At 45.5% G+C, this 23,869-nt stretch overlaps 1 protein-coding gene across 1 annotated transcript; it reads left to right on the forward strand.

Annotated features, from left to right (window-relative positions):
- The first annotated feature begins 10,223 nt into the window (after positions 1-10,223).
- Positions 10,224-16,268, forward strand: LOC147660730 (uncharacterized). The gene is made up of 2 exons (XM_086951500.1): positions 10,224-11,781; positions 15,310-16,268. The coding sequence occupies exons 1-2, from the start codon at positions 10,224-10,226 to the stop codon at positions 15,930-15,932; spliced, it is 2,181 nt and encodes a 726-aa protein (XP_086807626.1). The 3' UTR covers positions 15,933-16,268.
- Positions 16,269-23,869: the final 7,601 nt, after the last annotated feature.

Genomic DNA, 23,869 nt, shown 5'->3' on the forward strand with positions numbered 1-23,869 from the left:
CTAGCCACAGGAGAAACTAATTACGTATTGCTCAGGAATGGTTTTTCACATATAGCTGAACAGTAGAGGGTAAGCATACTGCAGAATCTTTAAAGGAAATGCGTCATTAAGAATTTTTGACATGGAGTTTCTTTCTTTTGGGCACATCTTACGTTGATTAGGTACAGTTAGCGAGAGGGTAGTGCATGTCATGCAGCAGTAGACACTTACATACTCCTTTGTATTTCATCCTAGTAACACAGTGTTGTTGAACTTCGTTCTTTCGACTCCGAATTACTGCAAGTTTAGTTCTTATCAGCGTTCAATCCAGGTACATGACAGTGTTTTAACTCGAACATACAGATAACATGGGAATGTGGTTTCTCCGCATGATCACAACTTGTACACGCATATTCGCATACTTGTTTATAAAATTACGGTTTAGGAGTAACTCCTTCTGATCTTTTCTGTTTCATTCCTTCATCTATGCTTGAAGTATGATACACACAGTTTCACTTCTGATGGTATTTCATTTCTACTTGTGATTCTCTGCACGTAAGGGCCCTGAGGGATGTATGACGTACAATGCGTGCCGTTACAACGCGTCCCTTTATGACGCAGTTTTAACAACGCAAGTCGTTACAACGACTTGCGTTGGGGGGGCGCTGATAGTGAATAGTTTAATTTACTATTCCAACACCAGTCCCCGTGGATAGTAGGGAAGGTGTTGGATAGTAAATTAAACTATCCCCTATCCTAGAGCGCCCTCCAGCGAAAGTCGTTGTAACGACTTTCGTTGTTAAAGCTGCGTCGTAACGGTACCGCGTTGTACCAGTTACGTTGTAATGGATGTTTCCCGTCCCTGAGCTAACTACACCATGGCACCCCCCACAGTGTCTTTATCTTTAACTAAAGTCAACTTTAATATTTACTCAAATCATTTGCATTAATGTTTATAGGATACCGCCCCTGATGAAGGGAAATTTCTTTCCTGAAATGCATTGGGCACAGGACTCCAAGAGATACAGAACAACATTCATATGAAGAGCAATTTTTGGCATTTATGATTTGTTGTAAGTAGGTTTTTTGATCAAACATCGTTATATGTCTTGAATTGCTATAAGACAGATAAATGTACAGAAATACATAATGAGCATAATGTAATGCAGAAAACTATTGTATATTTTTATATTTGATGAAAAAATTGTCATCAAAATTGAACTACAATGACTTTCTCAGTAAAAAATGTAAATAACAACTGAAAATGTGTTTACTTTGTTTATATTGTGGAAAATAGTTTTTTGCCATGGAACAGTGCTCATTTCTTGCAGACCCCAGTCTGCATCCTCTCCTCTCCGACAACGGCGAGGAACCATAACCACAGGAGTCACATGTCAAGATTGTGGGGAAGAGTGGGGAGGAGGTGGTGGGGGATAGAAAACTAGGGAGAAGGCAGACGGGAAGGAGAGCAAGGAGTTGAAGATTTTAAAACAGCCCTACATGAGGACTTCTAAGCCGGTAAGGGCCCACCTCATGCTAGTGACCAAAGAAAAATGACGAATACATGGAAATGTTAATTGCTGCATAGGGAACAGAGGGGTAAGAAGGGCTCCAAGGAGGAGGAGTAAGAGTTATCCAAGCACCACAAGATCCCTTTGAAGATAGAGAATTGGACAGCAGAATTTTTGAATTTATGCCAGTTTCTACTGCAAAAAATATCCTGAGAGGTTTGTAACAATTTTTCAAATATATGGACAGTATCAGAAAGGCGCAGATTAATTACGGACTATATGCTGGGGCCCATTACAATGAGGAATTTAGGGTGCATATGGCATTAGACCCAGAGGCACAGTGGGGTGAAGTAGACTCAGATCTATGGCACCATACTATGGGACCATCAAAGTTTGGCAAGACAACGTTTACAGACAGTGGGTTACTGCTTGTACATCACCCCTTTCAAAGGTGCCACACCCGGGGAGGGGGCAGCAGGAAAAGGGCAGGCCGAACACACAGGCGCCTGCTGGAATTTTACCAAGGGAACTTGTACCAAGGAATATTGAATGTTCAAAATGTGAAGGAAAACATCCTCTTGCCAATTGGTATAGGACATAAGGACAGTCCGGTAATTCATCAGGGCAGTGGAAGCAGCAAAAGGGATGCAGTGGTACTCAGCAGTTTAGTCAGTCTTCCTGGATTAGCGGCAGATGGGGAGCACAAGGTTCTGGGGCAAAAGCTTGTACAACCATTAAGCCAAGCCACCTAATTTTGTGGTTGATTCTGTATGAACAGAAAGACGAAGCCAGGTTGTTGGGTGAGGGATTCACATGGGGTTTCAGACTGGTGTAGCAGGGTCAGAGGGTAAATGTAAATGTAAATGTATAGGCATTTATATAGCGCACTACTTACCCAGAGGGTCCCAAGGCGCTTCGACCGCTGCGAAACCCTTCCTGGCTTCCCTGAGAGATGGTCCCTTAATGGGTATCTCCAGGGTGAGACCAGGCATCCCCGGCGGTCTGGTGGGGCCGTTAGTGAAGATGAGGCAAGCTAATGCCCAGAGTTGCCGAGTGTGAACGCTGATCAGAGTGGGTACCGAGGCGAGAGAATTATCGAGTCCGCTGACCCTGGTCCAGAAACCTGCCGCGCCGGGAATCGAACCCTGGTCCCGGGCCGTCCTCTGCTCTCGGGTCTGCCGCCTCTAACCAGTGAGCCACACTACTTCACTAGTGCGCAGGTGGGAGAGCAATTTGAAATTAGCCAGCACCTTTAAACATGTGGTGAAAGACAGACCGACGACTGGCCCATGGAAATCTTATTTATGTCACCCACTAGAGTAATTCCTAATAAGAAGGAAAGTTAGTTCAAACTGATTCAACACTTGTCATGGTCAGAAGGCACGCCTGTTAACAAATTTATCCCAGAGGATCAGGCTTTAATCACTTATTCCTCAGTGGACGTAGCGCTGTCATTAGTAGAGGCAGTAGGTAGAGGGGCGCAAATGGTCAAGAGGGACATCACGTCAGCGTTCTGCTTGCTCCCTGCTCACCCTGATGACCTTTACAATCCTCTAGAGTCAAATAATCATGATATTCAAGTATGTCATGTTCCTTGAAAAATTAATTTCCTCGAAATGCAAATTCATGCAATGCTTTATAATGGGTCATTTTAGGCAGCCTAAACATCTTAATAAAAGAAGGAACATGTAATCTAAAAAAAATTTATGAAAAGAAGGTGACAAAAATGGGTGCAATCTAGGGGGTCCCCAAATTTGGATATCATATTCATCAAAACTGCATGATAGTATACCCTTATTTGTTGTACAGCCATCTCAACATATTCTTTACTTAACTGAAGGCAACTAAGCTTCAGCCAGGACATCGATTATTCCAAACAAAATCACAACGTAAGGTATCTACTTGGCTAAGAACAATTTCATGATTATAATCAGAACATTACTGAGTTAAAAGATAAAAAAGGTAGAATGGACAATTTTACTTCTGTTACTCTTTCCACAATAAAAAGTGGCAAGAGCTTCCAACTGCTCAAAAGGCTCTTCGCTTTCTGAAAAGTGGCCTAATAGTTCAATTAAACAGATCAGAATAATCAGAGACAAACTCCTAAATATCATATTGATGACCTAGGTTTATCTCTCTCCCTAAGTCCTACATGGAGGCTATTAGGGGAGGCGATAAAAAGCAAAAACCTCCGATTTCCAGATTGATTTTATATCCTCTGACCTGTGTAAAAGACTTTATTTTCTCCATAAATTTTAGCAAATTGACTAATAGATCTTTTCAGTTTTTAAGTATAATATTAGCTCAGACAACTTCAATGGGTAGCTCGTAAGCTACTGGTAGCTGTCCATCTACCTGAAAGTAGCAATCCGGTGTGCAGTCCAGTCTAATAAGAAGACGTTTTGTCCGACATCCTAACTATTACAACACTAATAATATTAGTAGCTCAAGATGATTTAAAGTGAACATAAGTAGCTCTTTTACAGAAAAGGTTGGAGATCCCTTTATTAGATCATCCACATACATCTGGGGGGCATGGGGGTGGATATCTATATCGCTAAGTATTGCTATGGCCAAGGTCTCTTTAAATAAGGCGTGTAAAGTCGAAGACATGGGACATGGACATCTCTACCTACTTCTACAGAATTAATTAGAATTGTTGCTGATGATTCTTAATAGAGATGCTTTAAACCCCATTTCAACTGGAAAAAAAATGCTTCAAGAATTTAGAACAGTACCTTCTAATTAACTAGGTCAAAAGCTTTTTCAGCATCAATCATAATTATCGATGCAGTTATTTATTTTTGGGAATCAATTGATTGGATAAGATAATATGCATTAGCTAAAATAGACCTAGTTGGTAAAAAAAACATTTCTATCAAAGTGCATTAAAGTGGGGGCAAAACCTACAATGCAGTTTGCCGGAACTTAAGTAAAAAGCTTATAATTCAAATTTAACATGCTTATTGCATGATATGAACTACAGATCCTTGGTGATTTACCAACTTTTACAATACCACCAACAACTTGGGCTTAAAAAAAATTATACAGGAGTAATTTCTCACTGAAGTATATGATTGGAAAACATCGCTAATACCTGCTCAGGTCAGAATAAAATATTTAATAGCCTCTGTAAGAATTTCATTGCTCCTTGTAATTTTGGCAATAGCTGCTATGCTATCCACAGCAGCTTTAACCTCTTCTGAAGTGATAGGTTTACCCACTTTTGCTCTCAGTTCTTCACTGAACGTAGGAATCTGTATTCCCTTTAAGTACTGCACAATTAAGTCAACTTAAACTTTAACCAGGCTTTCATAAATCTTAGAATGTTCCCAAAAAATCTCTTGGTGTAAGCTTTGACCACATGACACTAAATTAGTTTTGGGGTCAACAACTTCTCAAATACCCTGGATTTCGTAGCCCATAACAGCAGCTTCCGAATGGGTTCATTCTCTTCACAATATTTCTGCTCAATGTGTCTTAGATTCAAGTCCTCTGATGAGCTACAATAATCTCTTAATTCTTGAGGGAGCTATGTGCATGATCTGAAAAATATTTGCCACAATTGAAGAACGTTTTCTAACTAGTGCCTGTGATAATAATTTTAAAAGTCTATCCCGGAAGCCGAGTTAATTCTATATGAAAAGCAGGTGCACTAAGTAACATTTGAAAACTCCTCTCAAACTTTTTTTTTTTAGCCCTCTTAGAGGCATCTAAATCAGGAGCCAGTATAAAATTACCCCCCCATATTATAAGGCCCTCATAAAGCATTGCCATTTTATAGATTTCCTGCAACACTCAGGTTTTATCTTTATGTTTATGTGCACCGAAGCCCAGATCAATCAGCCAAATAGATTGTCATGGGTACTGATCGATTCCCAGTTTATAATATTGTTAACCCCTTTGCCGCGGGGCAAATTCTGCTGCAGTGCGAGGGGTTGAGTGTGGTGCTCCCATACTTCCGAGGGCTCCCAGCCGTCATAAATCACGGTGGGCGTGTGCTCATGACGGCCGGGAGCCATCTGAACTCCGCCCACTGATTAATTCTCTCGCACAGGCAGGAAATTAACACCGCCTGGGTGGAGCAGCAATGTTCGGATGGCTCCCTGCCGCCATGAGCACACGCCTACTGTTACACATGGCGGCCAGGAGCCGCCATGAGCACGGAAGGAGTTAAAGAAAATTGCCACCACCCTATGTGCACCGCTGGTGGATGTGAACAGAGCACTTGCTACCCATCTATGGATAAATATCTTAGGGTTGTTGCTTTTCAGAAGAAAGCAAAACATTAAGTCTAAGGGTATTCATCCAGTTTAAAATAGTATGATATTTCCTCTTTGTGTTACACCTTTAAAGTTCACAACATCATTTTAATGAGCTCAGTTAATCTAACATGAGAAAAATAAACAAAGGGAAAAAAAGAGAGCCAAAACAAAATGAACCAACACAGCTGACCTCTAACACTTTCTTTTTACACTACCCCACACTACACCTCCCAAGTGAACTCAATCCATCAACCGCAACACTCCCACCTCACAACCATGCCTGCACATCAGTGCACCTTGCCCTTGAAAGCTACTTGCAACCAAGTGCTGCAATAACGAGTCCCTGGTGCATTCAATCTGGACCCATGGCAGTCCTAGTGCCCGCTTTCCAAAAATAAAAAAATCTCACTACCGCCTAGACATTTCAAAGGAGACGACCGGGAAAACCTTAAACAAGAAACCTTAAGGATTTTAGTTGTATTACCTTAATTATTTTTCTATATCCTAAAATCTTAACAATATGACACAATGCTTTGTGTCCTAGAACCTTCTTTTTAGTTTACCAAAGGGGAGTCTATGTGGCCTTACATCAAGAGATCTGACTTGGGTTCTTTGAGAATATGCTTATAAATCAATTTAGTAAATGCCTCTGTGTTAGACCTGGCATCATTGGCGTGAGTCTCCCTGTCATTTTTTCTGATTGCCTCCTCTGTTTTGATGTTTTTGCTGGTTATATACAGCCTAATTCATGAAGCTGAACTCGGCTCGCAAAGGGCCAGATTCTGAGAATCTGGCCCTTTGCGAGTGAGATTTTTGCATTTGGGATTCATCATCCCAAATGCAAAAATCGGTAATTGCGTTTTCAGTGATCTTATGGAGCGTGAAGGAAGGTATAAAGTACGGGATAACGAGGGTGGTTTGAGGATTTTTCATGATTAATTACGGTTACAACACAGAACCGGGTCCAGAGGGAAAGTGTCATACACGGGTTGATTCAATATAAGGTACAGTTTTATGCATGTGATGTAGAGCGATTTGAAGTTAAATGTTAACAGCCACGTTCTTTTATTTTATAGTGAACCCCTGACGAAGGCCTGTTTTAAGCCCGAAATGCATTGGGTAACATAATCACTAGCAATTGAGGATGTTTGATGTTTTTTCGACGTGCCGGGAAAAAGGGATGGATTTGCATATCCACGGCATGAGAAGCTTTTACAAAACGCAAATACGAATTACGTTTGGAAAGATCTTAATAAAATGGAATAAAATCAACAAAGGTTTTGGAGTATTTTGATTGATTTGGATGAACCCTTATGGCAATAGAAATGCAAAACATATTGAACATGTGATCCAGCATTGCCCCTGGATTTGGAGTGAAGCTTTGCTCCATCTTGATTTTTGTTTTACTACTAATCAGTGCGACAGTGCAAGTGCTCCCTATGTTAAATTGATATACTTATTAGTGATTCCATGATTGGATTATTTGATTTACTTGTCAGACCCTATTACAGATCACCATGTGTGCCCAAGGCTTGTAAATCAAATCCTGCTGGTGGGCTTGCAGCCCTGGTTGTGCCACCCACAGAAGCAGCTTGTAAAGTGTGTCTCAGGCCTGCCATTGCAAGGCCTGTGTGCAGTCTGTGACTGCTGTGTCGGTTTGGCAAGTGCACCCACTTGCCAGTCCCTAAACCTTCCCGTTGCTTCATATCAGACACCCCTATGGTAGGCCCAAGGGCAGGGTGCATTGTAAGTATAAGGGAGGCATGCCCTGGTGTGTGTAGCATGTCCTAATAGTGAATTACAGCCATTTTCTTTTTTCACTATTGAAGGCTACCTGTTCCCCATAGGCTAGAATGGACAGTTAGATTATTACATTCTTATAATCCTAATTGACTCAGGGAACATGGTAGAAATTCAAATTTACTATGCCTGTACTCAGATTGATAAAATACATATTTTAGTAAAGTTGTTTTTAATATTCTGTGTTTGAAACTACCACTTTTAGAAAGAAGGTATTTTCTTGCCTAACTGTTCAGGCCTGCCTCTACTAGGTTGTGTATTCCTTATCTGGGTTTGCGAGTGACAGGGCTGGAGGATTCCAGGAGATAGGCTGGGGCAGCCCAGTGGTGAATAGAGAGATCTGCATCTGGATGGGAGGGAGGAGTTGCACCTGGGACCTGAATATTGCTGGACCTGACCTCTACAATGCTGGCTACACCTTCTGGGGCTTGTCTGATGTCTCTGCCCTGCACTGTGAAAGTAGAGGAGGAATCATGTCAACAAAGTGCTCCAGAGCTGTATCTTCCCTTCCCTGTGCTGGCTCCACCGCCTGTGGGGCGGCTGATGTTTCTGCCCTGCACAGTGAAAGGAAGAAGAGAGTCATGTAAACAAAGTGCTCAGGAACTGGTTTGGACTAGGCAGAGGCCTCTCTGCCTTCAGAGAACAAAGGATTTTGAGGTATACATATTGGGACCCTAATCCCAAGAAATTAGATCACTTCTGGAACAAGAAACCTTTTGCCAAGGAGAAGAACCAAGGAAGCTGCAGGTGTTTTACTGCCCCACTGCCACTGTGCTGTTCGCTGGGTTGGCCTGCAGTGGTTGCTTCATTGCCAAGGAAAGGAGAATGAACTTTTTAAGGACTTTCGTAATTTATAGAATATTCTCCAAGGGCTTGAACTGTGCTGGCCTCCTGCTGAAGTCTCAGCTCCCCTCTGAATTTCCTTGCTGGGAATTCTCAACTCCAGACAGTTGCGTGTCGCTGGGAGCTGGAAGTGCAACACATCGAGAGGAAGCGTGTCGCTGCCACAGCTGAAATCGTCACATCGCCGGAAAAGTGAGCCTTCGCTGCATCTCCCTAGAAGCTTGTGTTCATCGAAGCTGCCTGCTGTTGCATCACCGGAGAAGCTTGACGCCATCGAGAGACTCGCCATCGCATCACCGGAGAAGCGTGCTGCAGGGCCTCTCGCGGCTCCACAGTATTGAGTCGTCGCAAGGTTACCAGGGCGACTATGGTTTATCAATAGGGAGGGATGAGGAATCGATGTGTCCGTTTCTTTCCCCAGGGTAAGTTCAAGTTTATCAAAAAAGTGAAAAGGGACACTTGTTACACTTTCAACCTTAGGTTCAAGGAAGAAGAATACCCTCAAAAACTCAATGCTAATCGGAGTGCGGTATATGTGTTTCATCCGCCCCGCATTGTAGTTATGGCAGTTATCATAGGGTTTTCTTCAGTGTGTTAACTGCCAGCCTCATCCAGAGGCACCTCTGGTTTCAAGTGCAGTGTCCAGAGATTGAGGGTTTCCCCACTTAAAACATGCAAAACAAAAAATGTAGAAATGGCAGAAAAAATGTAAAAAATTGGAAAGGAATCCCAGTGATTTATTAGGGGATAAATTCCCAATAGGTTAAAATATTGTTATACTTAAGATAGACCGGGTTACTGGGTCTGTAGGTATGAGGATTATTGTGGATTTGTCGACATGTTTCAGCTCCTTTGGCCCAGAGGGTCTATGGAGCTTTCGTCAGGACTCACAAACAGGTATATGTACTTACACAATTTGTGCAGTATTATTTTCATACAGAGTTTATTCAAGGTAGAGTCTGGTCTCCACGTTCTGAAAATAAATATTAGATTTTGAGATGAACAACTGCAGTTTTGTCTGGTGTTCAGTACAAAGTGGGGAAAAAATTATTTTAAAAGTGAAAACAAAATTGTATTCATTATTCTATGGCAAATTAAGGTGTGGAAGGTTGCAGGGCAGAGTTATAGTAGAGATATTTCGTTCTTACGAAATAGGCATTTAAAACACAATATCAAGCAGGCACATCCTGAGATGATTTGTAAAAAAGCATGACTATAACCAAATGTTGTTAATAGTGAAAAGGAGAAGCGTTCCTCGAGTAAGTGCTTAACAATTAGCTGCCTCAATGAGACGCTTTATGTCTGAACTTTAATCTCACTGTTAGTTTAAGGATATGAGCTTGCTCGAATATGAGCGGGGCAAATATACTCTATACGGAAGCATTTAGCAAAGTGACATCTCGTATTGAGGTATTTTATATATATATACTCCCGCCCATATTAAGCCAGGCAGGTCTACTCACCAAAATAAAGTTATATTCAAAGAGGTCCTACCTGCTTTTGCAGAGCTCGTGGCTACATCAGGGGAAACGCTTCGTTTAGCGCAGGGCTGGCGTGAATGAAAATGGCTCCGCAGGGGGAGCGGCGCGAGACGTCTCCCCCTGCGGATTTTTGCACAGATGGTAGGGTCCAGGAGCGCGAGGCAGGGAGAGCGTTTAGGGCAGATTAGACGGCGTTTTTTAGTGAGGAGAGCAGGCGTAGGTAGATAGAGAGGGCGTTTGTCAGTAAAATCAGAATAGTGAGCGTAGATAGTGTTTATATCGATATTACAGTAGAAAATAGTGTATTTAGTGAGAGAAAGGGAGGGTTTTGTGGAAGGGGAGAAATGGATATGAGTGAAACTTTAATAGCTGCCTTAAGGGTAATACAGCAGGAAGGTAGGGAGGACATGCTGACACAAGCAGCACTTGAGCAAATGCTCCCCCCGAAGCGCCCACCACGGAGACAAGCGGCAAAAGGGGTTCAAATTGCCATTGAAGCCTGTCAACCGGCTTCTGTCAAGAAGAAGAAGGTGAGAGCTCGTTCCTTGAGCGCAGGTGCGGAAGCAGCTTTAAGACCGGTGGAGATGGAAAGGGGTACAGAGGAGCGTAGAGCGTCTTCCCTCACACGGCAGAAGGCAGCAAGTGACTTTGGAGCTGAGGTAAATGTGCAGGTGGCGGGGGTACCTTCAGGAGCGGCTAAGAAGGGTACACAGGTAGCCCTGAAGAGAAAAGGGAAAGAAAAAGCGATTAAGAAGGTGGCCCTTACGCAAGACAGAATAGGTGAACAGGGGTTGGCATTACCTTCCCACACCTTTAGCTGTCTTCCCGTGCGGGATGCGACGGGCAAGGACTATATGCAGAGTTCTGCCAGTCAGAACTTCATCATGAGAGGGGGGTCGGGTTCTTTAGTGGCATATTCAAGCGACAGCGAAGAAGAAGAAATAGTTTATGACACGCAACCCACCAGTGCCCCCCTCATTCAGTTGATTCCTATCCCTATACCTCAGAATAGTGCCAGGCTGACAAGAGTGGTGGAGACTGGAGCGAGGAAGCCCCCATTGGATTCGGCGGTGGGGCATCAGACAGGTCAGCGAGAGGGCTCAGGTCAGGGGACTCAGGATGTGAGTGATTCTGAGGTAGAAGAAGAATATTATGAAGAGACTGACTCAGAAGTAGAGTGCGAGCAGGACCAAGGACATGGACTTGTGTCTAGGGATCAAGACGCCGGGCAATGGGACACTCAATATGTTTTTCCATGTGCACGCCCTTCACCATATGATATTCCACACAGGAAGAGCGCGCAGGGCGAGAGCGGAGATGGTCAGTTGCTTTGGGTGGAGCGCCCAATGTTCACTGACAAACAAAATGTGCGCCATGTTTCCAGAGAGGTGGCTAACTCGAGAGCACAGCGCGACATGGTTGAAACGCAAATGGTGAATTCTTTGAATGGGCCATTTGTTAATGCGGCTGCCCCTATAGTGTCAAGGTATACTGGGGAGCTTGATCAAGTTTACTCTAGCGAATCCAGAGCGGATTTTGTGCGATCAGATAGGCCTCAAGAGCGGAGTTCAAGTCTGATTTGGTCACAGTTTGATGGGGGGGTGGGAGACGGGGCTTGCCCAGGGACTAGTGCTGGTTTTCAAGGGAGTGGTGAGTTTAGTCAGGCATCCAGGAGTCAGGCTGGGAATTTCAAGAAAAGCAAAAAGAGTGTAAATTCAAAACAAAGTGTTGGGGGCAATGTGGGGAAAGAGGTCAGGATTGGGGGGGGGGGGGCAACGAATTCTTCTTTGTTGTTCCAGAGGTCAAGTGCGGACTCTTCGGTTCAAAATGTGACACCACGGGACTATCAAGAGCGGATGGCTCCGAATGAATTACAGCGGCGGGCAGGACAGCTACCATGCGGTAAGCATCAATGGTGGGCAGTGTGGGATGAGGGAAGGAGCGACAGAGTGAATGTCAGGGAACTACCTGTGGTGGAGTTTGTGGGGGGAGGAGAGGGCAGAAAGATTGTGGTACCACGTGCCGTGGCAGTTCCAGGTAAGCTGCCGTCCAGTACAGCAACAGGCACGTTAATTTTACCCCAGGAGTTACCGGTCGTGGTGGGAGGGAATACAAAGGAGGCGGCGTCCGATCAAAGAGTAACTGTTAATGTTAGGCAGAAGCTTCCCTATATGGGTCTGGCGATGCCTTTGGGTTCCCACTTATCAGAAAAAACTAAACAGCGAATTTGGAATCACGAGTTTGTAGATATATTCAGGTTGCTTCACCGAGATCTACAGGCCAAAGAGGGGTCAAAAGAGGAAGAATGGGAGTTGGCGCGACGTCCCAGGGTGCCTCGCACGATTGAGAACTGGACCTCAGCTTTCTTGATTTATGCGAGCATCTACTGTGAAAGGTATCCTGAAAGATCTGTGGCCTTGTACAAATATATGGACATAGTCAGGAAGGCACATTCACATTTTGGTGGATACTCTTGGCTGAATTATGACGAGGAATTTAGAGCTCGTATTAGCATCTGTGTAGAAAAGCCTTGGGGTGATGTGGATTCAGAGTTGTGGCTTCAATTGATGTCCACGTCTCATCCGTCAGCTACGACGCATACAGCGAGTGGCTTGCCAGTCCCATACCGGCCCTTTCTATGGCGTCCCGCTCAATTTGGAGCGGGTACAGGGGGAAGAGGTTTCTCTTCAGGTACAGGAGCCTGCTGGAATTACAACAGGGGCATGTGCAACAGGCCATTATGCCGTTTCAAACACGACTGTTCCCATTGTGGGGGACGGCATCCGCTTACGCAATGTAATGCACCGGCAGGGAACTTCGGTGGGTACAGAGGCGGTGACCAGCAGCGGTTCCCAGAGCAAGGGGGCTGGGCAACAAGAGGCAGAGGTGCCCCTTTCCATACTTTTCCGAAAGGCGCCTACTCCAATTAAAATTGACAAACTTAGTGCCCTGGTTGAATAGATATCCTGATACTGATTCAGCAGCTCGATTGTTCTGGGGGTTTCAAGAAGGTTTTAAACTGGGATACCAGGGACCCAGGCACCAGAGGTGGGCGGACAATTTACGTTCGGCGAAGGAACTGCCGGAGGTGGTCCGTAAGAAGCTTGCAACTGAAATCGAAGTTGGTAGAATAGCGGGCCCTTTCCGGCATTGCCCTTTGCCGAATCTGATGGTCTCCCCTCTTGGAGTTATTCCCAAGAAAGCTGCTGGAGAATATAGGATGATACAGCATTTATCCTGGCCAGAGGGGGGATCTGTCAATGATTTTATATCAGAAGTCGACACATCAGTATCCTACACAACAGTCGATCAGGCAATGGAGCTTGTGACGAAAATGGGCAAGGGAGCTGAAATGGCCAAATGTGATGTTCAATCTGCTTTTCGTTTAATGCCAATTCACCCTACTGACTTTGAACTATTAGGAATGTTCTTTGAAGGACATTATTTTGTCGACAAGGTATTGCCAATGGGCTGTGCGGCCTCTTGTGCGATTTTTGAAATGTTCAGCACATTCATACAATGGATTTTTTCCCAGACGTGTCCTGAAAGTGTCAGTTGTCACTACTTAGATGACTTTCTGTTCATAGGAAAAGCAAACACTGGGCAATGTAAACAGGCATTGATGCATTTTCAGAGATGGGCTGAAGTTTTGGGGGTCCCGTTAGCACCAGACAAGACCGAGGGACCGGATACAGTCATAACCTTTTTGGGCATAGAGTTGGATACCAAACAGATGTGTGCGCGCCTCCCACGGAGTAAAATCTGTGAAATTAAGGCTTTTCTCCTCACGATTATGGATACCACTAAGATTGAAGTGAGGCAGGTACAGCGTTTGTTGGGTTATCTGAACTTTGCTTGCCGGGTGGTGAGGGCAGGGAGGACGTTTTGTCGACGTCTAGGCATGGCTTTATCGGGAGCGTATCTCCCACACCACAGAGTGCGAGTGACGAAACATATCAAGGAAGATTTGCGAGTGTGGCTGTGCTTCTTGGACAATTTTAATGGTGTACCTTTACAGTTTGTGGATGACAACTTCATTTGGCAAGTTCAAATATACTCAGATGCAGCGGGATCCATTGGTTTCGGTATCTTCTGGGAAGGCAGGTGGTGTGCAGAGGGTTGGCCAGTACATTGGAAGAGTCAAGGCAGGAGCATAGCCTTTTTGGAGCTTTTTCCACTAATTGTAGCATTGCTAGTGTGGGGCAAAGAATTTCAGAACAGGTCAGTGTTATTTCATGTTGACAACATGGCAGTGGTGAACTTGATAAATAACCAAAAGGCTAAGGATGTTAGAGTGTTGCAACTACTGAGGATGTTTATGCTTTTAAGTCTGAGTTTCAACATGATGTTTAAGGCTAAACACGTCCCAGGGGTTAATAACTCCATCGCTGATGCTCTTTCCCGATTTCAGTGGCAGAAGTTCCGCGAGCTGGCGCCTGGGGCAGATTTCCACAAAACGACAGTGCCACACAACATATGGGCCCTAGGGGAGTGAGGATACGTCAGATAGTCGAACAGTCCATTGCCCCTTCGACTAGAAGAAGCTATGTGCAGGCGTGGCAAGAGTTTGTACAGTACTCACAGAGTTTGGGCAGATCTGAGTCAGTGGGGAAGGTCAAAGGTAGTATCTGTGATTTTGTTTTGACTCTCATAGATAAAGGTTTGTCACATACAACCATAGCGGGAAAACTGTCAGGTTTATCATTTTACGGTCAGTTGTTCTGGGGTTTTGACCCGGTTGAGGATCAATTAGTTAGAAGAATGTTGAAAGGTGTACAGAGGGTGTCAAGTGTTGTTCAGCAGCCACGAGCTCCCATCACTTTTGACTTATTGCAGAAGTTGTTAGATCAGTTGGGTTTAATTTGTTATGATCTTTGGGAGGTGGGGCGTTTTAGGTTAGCTATGATTTGGATGTTCTTTGGGGCTTTCAGGGTGTCGGAAGTTTTGGGGGTGGGAGAGGACACAGGTTTATCCAGTGCTGAGATTTCGGTAAGAGAGCACAGATTAGGAATTTGGGTGAGGAGGTCGAAAACAGATCAGCTAGGCAGAGGGACGTGGGTCTTTCTGAACAAGAGTGGGGTAGCAGACTGTTGCCCGGTGCAAGAGTGGGTTCATTTTGCTTCTGGGGACAAGTTTCAGAAGGGACCGATTTTCATACATGAATCTGGGAGGAAGATTACAAGTTCTCAATTCTTAGCAGTGTTAAGAAAAGCGTTGACCTGTATGGGGGAAAACCCGCAGTTTTTTGCCACACACTCTTTTCGGATAGGGGCGGCTACAGAGGCTGGCAGGTTGGGTTTAGGTGTGGATGTGCTAAAACGCATAGGCAGATGGAAATCTAGCAGCTACAAACGTTATGTTAGAAAATGATTTTGCTGTTGTTTTATAAAACTGATAGGTTGTGTGGGTCTAATTTTCATTTCATTCCAGGTACAGTGCGGGGGGCAAATTCGAAGTTTAAGAAACAGACCTGGATGGTGGGACATTCGTTTATAAAGTGGGCAGCCCTGTTTGCGGAGAAGCAGATTTACGGACGGTCATTGGGTATCCCTAGCGCGACGCACGAGGTAGTATGGAAGGGTAAAGGAGGAATGAAGTGGGTTGATTTGTTTCCTACTCTATCGCAAATGTTCCACGTACGAGGATGCCCGGATCAACTGGTAATACATCTGGGTGAGAATGACTTGGTTAAAATGTCAGGACTCACGCTCATCAAGCAAATGCAACTTGACTTAACAGTTTTAAGGATAAATTGGCCGACCACTCGTGTGTTTTGGACTGAGTTCGTTTACAGACAATCGTGGCGGCAGGCCAGGTCCCATGGAGCAGTCGAAAAGGCCAGGAGAAAACTAAATAAAGCCATGAAAGTTTTTTGTAAGGTTATGAAGATTGGGGTTTTGCGACATGAGAGCATCTCGGGTAGCGAGAGCCACCTTTTCCGGGATGACGGGGTCCATCTGTCCCAGATAGGCATGGCCTACTATTTAGTGGAAATAAGAGACATGCTTGCACAAGAACTACAGGTCAACGTTTGGTGCAATTCCAAGTTATGAACAAGATGTTTGTGCTATTTTAGGTGGGGACAGGAAAACTCGTTGGTTTTCCTGGGTGGCATAAAATCCCCAGGGAAGAGAAGCCTAGAGCGGGCTCCTCTAGTTATTAGTTAGATAGGGGGAATTAGACACAACAATGGAGGGGAAAAATGGAAGGAAAATGTTGGGGAAGTTATTGATGATTAGTTGATGGTTTCGGTATAAAGTCCAAATTTTGAATGAAATGAGATAAATAAATAAATAAATAAATGGTTTGCGTTCAAATGCCAAAGTTACATGATTGATGATCTGTTGGGAAATTTTATGATTATTTATATCCTGAATAAAGTGGCCTTTTCTGCTATAATAAAGCGAGTGGTCTGAATTCATGGGCAATGGCTCCGCAGGGGGAGCGGCGCGAGACGTCTCCCCCTGCGGATTTTTGCACAGATGGTAGGGTCCAGGAGCGCGAGGCAGGGAGAGCGTTTAGGGCAGATTAGACGGCGTTTTTTAGTGAGGAGAGCAGGCGTAGGTAGATAGAGAGGGCGTTTGTCAGTAAAATCAGAATCCCACCCACCCACCCCTTTTTAAAAAAAATAAAAAAAAAAAAAAACGCATGATGTACTTATTGGAAGGCTGGTACATTCATGAGTTAAGATTTCTAATCTTAGTTGCCACTTCAGGATGCGTTTCCCAAACAGATGGCTGCGGCATAAAATCCCCAGGGAAGAGAAGCCTAGAGCGGGCTCCTCTAGTTATTAGTTAGATAGGGGGAATTAGACACAACAATGGAGGGGAAAAATGGAAGGAAAATGTTGGGGAAGTTATTGATGATTAGTTGATGGTTTCGGTATAAAGTCCAAATTTTGAATGAAATGAGATAAATAAATAAATAAATAAATGGTTTGCGTTCAAATGCCAAAGTTACATGATTGATGATCTGTTGGGAAATTTTATGATTATTTATATCCTGAATAAAGTGGCCTTTTCTGCTATAATAAAGCGAGTGGTCTGAATTCATGGGCAAAAGGGGAGCCCGGGATTAAATAAGCGCGAGAGCTGCGTCTTACCAGATATCTGAAGGACTCGTCCGGCGCCATTACCGGCGTGTGGTTTGTATGCCGACTGGTGCTGGCTCTGCCCCCGGATGCCGGATATGTGCCGGTAACTCAGATTTAAATGGAAATGGGGGCCTGGTTTGGGCAGATGTCTGGAATTTAAAGGAGCCATGTTTATTTACGTGTTTCAGGCGGCCTGGTTGTGAGCAGCCTTGCTTGTTTAGATTGGAAAATTGGCGTCACTTGTAAAGTGTACATTGATGAAAGGAATACAAGATTCCAAATTTCGTGATGGTGCCATGTTTATTAACACGCCGTTTCTCTGAGAAATTATTTGTAGGAAGATGTGAATTCCGGTTGATGCATTTATAACTGTGCAGTTGAAATGTCAATGAGCAAAGTGATGCCAGATAATATTATCATTAAGGCCATGTTCGTGAGTGCGCAGTCTGTTCACCCACCTCTGTTCCTTTTCATATAGTATTTTTTCGGCGTTCTGTGATTTGTCCAATAGCATCTCAATGACTGTCGAGTGGATTTCGTCGCAACAGTGGTTCTTTTCAATGAAATGGGAGCATAATTTGGTGGTATTCTTTTTCAATCTGATGTTGCTTTTGTGCTCACTTATTCTTGTTTTTATTTTGCGACATGGCATTCCTATATACTGCTTTGGCATGGGCAGCTCACCATGTAAATAACATGGGAGGAATTGCAGGTGGTATGTTGTTTTTGTGTCCATACAAGTGTTTCGGATAGTTTCAGTGTCTTGGAGGCTGAGGTGGTTTTGCATGCAACGCACATCCCACAAGGGTAATGTCCTGTTATGGGTGTCATTGTTGGATCTCTCCTTATGATTGCTGGTCTGTTTTTTAAGGGGCGAGTGTGCACCAAAGCGTCTTTTAAGTTTTTAGATCTTCGGTTGGCAAATCTTGGTTTTGGCCAATCGAATTTACCAGTATTCAAAATATGCCAGTTTTTGTTTATCAGGGCGACTATGCATCGGCATCGCATCAATGATCAAGCGCGCCATCTTCTCGCATCGCAACCGGATCATCGCATCGCATCAAGGCGCCATCTTGCGCATCGCAACGGGCCCGCAGGCCGAGAATCTACGCATCACCTCCGCACCAGTAAGGATCAAGACGCATCGCCAACTCTGCGCAAGCATTGAGGCACAACGCATCATCTCCCCTTCTGCGAGCCTTTTGTTTACTTTGCGTTACGCAACCAGGTACTTTGTTGAGAACTTTGTCGCATTTATCATCAACTTGAACTAAGCAACTTTTTATCATCTTTAAGCAATCTTAAGTGTAGTATTGTGGATTTTTGTCGTTTGTGGTCTTGTGTTAAGTCTATGTAAAGAATACTCATTTTTATAAAAACCTGAGTTGTGTCCATCCGTAGTGTTTTCACTGTATTACTATGTATATTCACAAATGCTTAACACACAGCCTCTGAGATAAGACTGCCTGCTCGTGCCAAGCTACCAATGGGGTGAGCAGGGGTTATTAAGGAGTGTAATCCCCTTATCCTGAGTTAGAAGTAAGGGTCCCTATTTGGACAAATGTGAATACCATTGCCAACTAGAGACCCCCAGATCTAACATTGGTGGGCAGCGGTGAGGATTTGGACTTTGCATTTGTGTTTCATATACAGTGATTGGTGTACACTACTAGTGAGTGCAGTCCAAACGCGACCACATACTTTTTTTAAGAATCTTTTTCCTTGGGACTGTTCGTTTTTCCTGAAAACTCCCATGAGTAAACCAACATCTGTTGCATCTATGGATCTTGAATATGAGGAAGAGAGTTTGGATACCTACACTGTGAAACAGCTTAAGCACCAGTGCAAGAAATTGAAGTTGCTACACCAGGCATTTCTAAAAAGGATGACTACCAAAAGGCGCTGAGGGAGTGGGTAGAAGCAAGAAATGCCCCATATCTTGTGGTGGAGCCAGTTTGGAATGCAGATGGGCCCATTGAGAGGCCAGTGTTTTCAGCTAGGGGAGGGGGACTCTCTCCACCTGGCAGCAGTATCTCTTCCGAAGACCTGTCCCCCAGAGAATTGGAAGACAGGGAGAGAAATAGGGCACTCAAGCTGGAGTTGGCTCAGCTTAAAATGGAGAGTCAGAGAGAAACAGACAATAACAGGTTGTCTTTGGAAAGAGAGAGAATGAGAATGTAACATGAGAGGATGTTGAGGGAGTTAGAAATCAAGGCCAAGGGCTTCAAAATCAATCCCTCTGGTGGCAGCGCACCATCTGTGCCTTCAGAAGGCAGGGTACATATTCCCAAGGTTGTCATCAAAGATTTCCACAAAAGTTAAGATATTGGGCAGTGGTTTGCAGCCTATGAGATAGCAATGTTGGCCCACCGGGTCCCTGAGAAGGATTGGGGAGCGGGGTTGTGGGGCCGCTTTTTAGCTGAAAGTAGGGATACTTTGTTAGACTTGCCCAGTGATCATACGATGTCTTATGCCCACATGAAATAAACACTGATGACAAGGTATGGTTTAACTCCAGGACTCCATAGACAGAGGTTCAGGAATTGTAAGAAGCAGGAGCGAACCACTTGGGTAGAATATGTGTCTTTCTTTTGCAGAGCTATGGATGGTTGGGTGAGGGGTAGCAATGGGGTATAATTTTCAAATGCTCTATGATTTGATTGCTAGGGAGCACTTGTCTGCAAATTGTTTTCCACAGCTAGACCATCACCTTATTGATAGCAAGTTGACTAACCCTAGAAAGCATGCTGAAGAGGCGGACTGCTGGGTCAGTACTAGGGTCCACAAGGGTCTTGTGGGAGTATCCACCAAAGGTGGGCAGGGTCCCCAGCAGAAGAGTGGGGGGAACAAGGGTAAACAGAGGGAGTTCCAGAAAGGGCCCCAAAGTAATTCCCAAGGTAACCAAGGTAAGGTTTCCCAGCCTCCCCTTGGAAGAAGTCAGGACCCCCAACAGGTAAACCTGCTCATAGGGGGCCTGTTACCTGCTTTCAGTGTAAGCAGGTGGGACACCGATGGTATGATCCCCTGTGTCCCCAAAAGGGTCAGTATGTGCCACCCCTTGCACCACCCCGTCAGATGGTCAGTGTAGCCCTGGGTAGGGAGGAGATGGGTGCCCAAAGTGGGTGGGGTCCCTGAGAAATGTCCCTTGTCTCATTAGGAGACTTTGAGATGGTCCCTAGAACTCAGCTGCCTGATAACACTAAGAAATACAGGCAGTGGGTGACCATCAATGGCCATAGAGTGGAGGCTCTGAAAGACACCGGCGCAAGTGTGACAGCTGTCAAGTGTCACTTGGTGTCTGAAGACCAGGTGGTCCCCAATGCATTCTTCCCGGTTGTTGCCGCTGACAACACTGAGAGCCATTGCACGGTGGCTCAAGTTCCCTTTGAGTGGGAGGGGGGTCTCTGGTACTCTTCAAGTAGCTGTGAGGCCAGCCATGCCTGTTGATTATCTGTTAGGCAATGATTTAGAAATCTCCCCTTGGGTTAAGGTGTAGAAGAAGGCGCATTGAGAGATGTTGGGTCCGCCTGAGTGGGCGTGTGTGACCACTCGGTCTATAGCAGCTAAGGGTATTAAAGAGACCCTGGAGCCTGAAAGTATGGCCCAGGGACCTGCCTTAAAGAGAAGAGGTATGGGGTATGGGAAACCAGCCCCCATTGCTCCCACAGTCCAGGAGGAGGCAGACCTTGAGGGGGATTCCCTGGAACCTACAGGGGAGCAAATTTCTGAACTGGGGAAATTACCTGAGCTGACCCATTGGCAGCAAGAAGGGTGTCCCTCCAGGGAGGAATTTTGTGAAGAGCAGCAGAAGTGCCCTTCTCTTGTGGGTATGAGGCAACAGGCCACAAACCAGGCAGCAGGTGATCAATCTGGATCACATTGGATCTACTGGGAGAATGGTCTCCAGTATAGCAAGCCTAAGATTGCTGAGCCTGGGTCAGCCCGTGTGCTGGTGGTACCCCAGCGCTTCAGAGCCTTCCTACTGGGTTTGGCTCATGATGTTCCTTTAGCTGGTCATCTGGGGCAGAACAAGACCTTTGAAAGGCTTGTCTACCACTTTTATTGGCCCCAGATGAGTAGGAGTTCAGATACTCATTGTAGAACTTGTCAAACTTGCCAGGCAAGTGGGAAAAGTGGAAGGAGGCACAAGGCACCTCTCCAACCTTTCCCTGTAGTCATAACCCCCTTTTAACGGGTGGGAATTGACATTGTGGGGCCACTGGATCCTAAGACAGCCATGGGCAACAGGTTTATCCTGGTCTTGGTGGACCATGCTACCCGGTACCCGGAAGCTATTCCGCTCAGGACGACTGTAACGGCCCCTGTGGTGGGACGTGCACTGATTGGGATCTTCTCCAGTGTGGGGTTCCCCAGAGAGGTGGTGTCTGACCGTGATGCAAATTTAATTTCTAATTATATGAAGTCTCTGTGGAAGGAGTGTGGTGTTACCTACAAGTTCACCACTCCTTACCACCCACAAGGTAATGGGCTGGTTGAAAGATTCAACCAGACCCTTAAAGGCATGATCATGGGTCTTGAGGAACAAATGAGGCATAAGTGGGACGTCCTCTTGCCATGCCTTTTGTTTGTCTACCGTGAGGTGCCACAAAAGTCCCTAGGGTTCAGCCCCTTTGAGCTTTTGTATGGACACCCGGTAAAAGGACCTTTGAGTTTGGTCAAGGAAGGCTGGGAGCAATCTCCCAGGAAACCTCCCCAGGATGTATATAGTTACATGCTGGCCTTCAGGAACCAGACTCTCCGTTTCAGGGATCTCGCTCAGGCGAATCTGGAAGCCAGCCAGGAGGAAATGAAGCGGTGGTACGATCAGAATGCCACTCTGATTGAGCTTCAGCCTGGACAGAAAGTTTGGGTCATGGCCCCTGTGGAGCCTTGTGCATTCCAGGACAGGTGGACCGGTCCATATGAGGTGGTGGAGCGCAAGAGTGATGTCACTTATCTGGTGAACTTGTGGTCTCCCCCGAACCCCTTGAGGGTCCTGCATGTCAACCGCCTGAAGCCCCACTTAGAAAGGTCCAAAGTGGGCATGCTCCTAGTAACAGATGATGTAATGGAGGAGGAGACAGAGCCTCTTCCTGACCTCCTGTCTTCAACAGAGCAAGATGGGTCAGTGGATGGTGTCAGCCTCTTTGCCACACTGACCCCTGATCAGCAGCAAGATTGTCGCCAGCTGTTGGGGCAATTCTCTGATCTATTTTCTTGGTTTCTGGTGTCACAGAGTGGTGTGTCCATGATGTGGACGCTGGAGATAGTCCTCCTGTAAAGCACAAGGCTTACAGAGTGACTGACAAGGTCAGGTCTTACATTAAGGAGGAAATCTCCAAAATGTTTGCTTTAGGGGTAATTGAGTCCTCAAACAATCCTTGGGCCAGGCCGATGGTCTTGATCGCAAAGGATGCCTCGCCAGGTGCCACACCTGAACTCCGGTTCTGTGTAGACTAAAGAGGGCTGAATTCAGTCACCAGGACTGATGCACACCTCATCCCCAGAGCTGATGAGCTCATTGATCGGTTAGGGGCTGCATGGTACCTCAGCACGTTTGATTTGACGTCTGGGTACTGGCAGATCACCTTGACTGATGGGGCTAAGGAGAGGTCGGCATTCTCCACACCAGATGGGCACTACCAATTCTGGGTTATGCCCTTTGGGATGGAGAATGCCCCTGCCACCTTTCAGAGGTTGGCCAACCAGGTGCTGGCTGGACTGGAAGATTCAGTGCCGCCTACCTGGATGACATTGCAGTGTTCAGCACCAGTTGAGAAGAACATCTGCACCACCTCTGGGAAGTGTTGATGGCACTGCGCAAGGCAGGCCACATGATCAAGGCGAGTAAGTGCCAGATCGGGCAGGGTTCCGTGGAGTACTTGGGTCACCAGGTAGGAAGCGGCCAGGTGGCGCCCCTACAACCCAAGATTGATACCATCCTGGCATGGGAACCCCCAAAAATTCAGACACAGGTAAGAGCCTTTTTAGGACTCACGTGGTACTACAGGAGGGTTGTCAAGGGGTATGGCAACATTGCTGCACCCTTGACTGAGCTGACTTCCAGGAAGCAGCCCAAGAAAGTGAACTGGACTGACACCTGTCAGAAGGCTTTTGACGCCCTGAAGGCTGCCGTGTGCACAGCACCCATGCTTCAGGCGCCCAACTCTCCAAAGAATTCATTGTACAGACGCTTCAAAGCATGGTGTGGGGGCTGTTCTATCACAGATTAATGAAGAGGGCCTAGAGCAACCTGTAACCTTAATCAGTAGGAGGTTACTTCCACGGAAACAGAGGTGGAGTGCAATTGAGCGTGAGGCATTTGCTGTGGTCTGGGCACTGAAGAAGTTGAGACCATACTTGTTTAGGACTCACTTCCTGGTTCAGACTGACCACAGGCCCCTCAGACAGCTGATGCAGATGAGGGGTGAGAATCCAGAGCTGTTGAGGTGGTCCATTTCCCTACAGGGTAGGGACTTTAGGGTGAACACCACCCTGGTACAGAACACGCCAACGCTGATGGTCTGTCCGGATTTTTCCACCTTAGTGAAGAGAACTCCCAAGGGGAAGGGTAGTTCTCCCCACATTTCAGCTGGAGGGGACACGTGTTAGACCTGGCATCATTGGCTCGAGTCTCCCTTCTATTTTTTCAGATTGCCTCCTCTGTTTTGATATGTATTTCCTGGTTATATGCTTTGGGCACTGTGCCACTGCTGATCAGTGCCACAGTGCAAGTGCTCCTTATGTTAAATTGATATACTGATTAGTGATTCCATGATTGGATTGTTTGATTTACTTGTTAGACCCTAGTACAGTGCACCATGTGTGCCCAGGGCTTGTAAATCAAATGCACAGAAGCAGCTTGTAAATTGTGTCTCAGGCCTGCCATTGCAAAGC

The sequence above is a fragment of the Lissotriton vulgaris genome, unplaced genomic scaffold, assembly GCF_964263255.1.
Source record: "Lissotriton vulgaris unplaced genomic scaffold, aLisVul1.2 SCAFFOLD_467, whole genome shotgun sequence".
NCBI lineage: Eukaryota > Metazoa > Chordata > Amphibia > Caudata > Salamandridae > Lissotriton > Lissotriton vulgaris.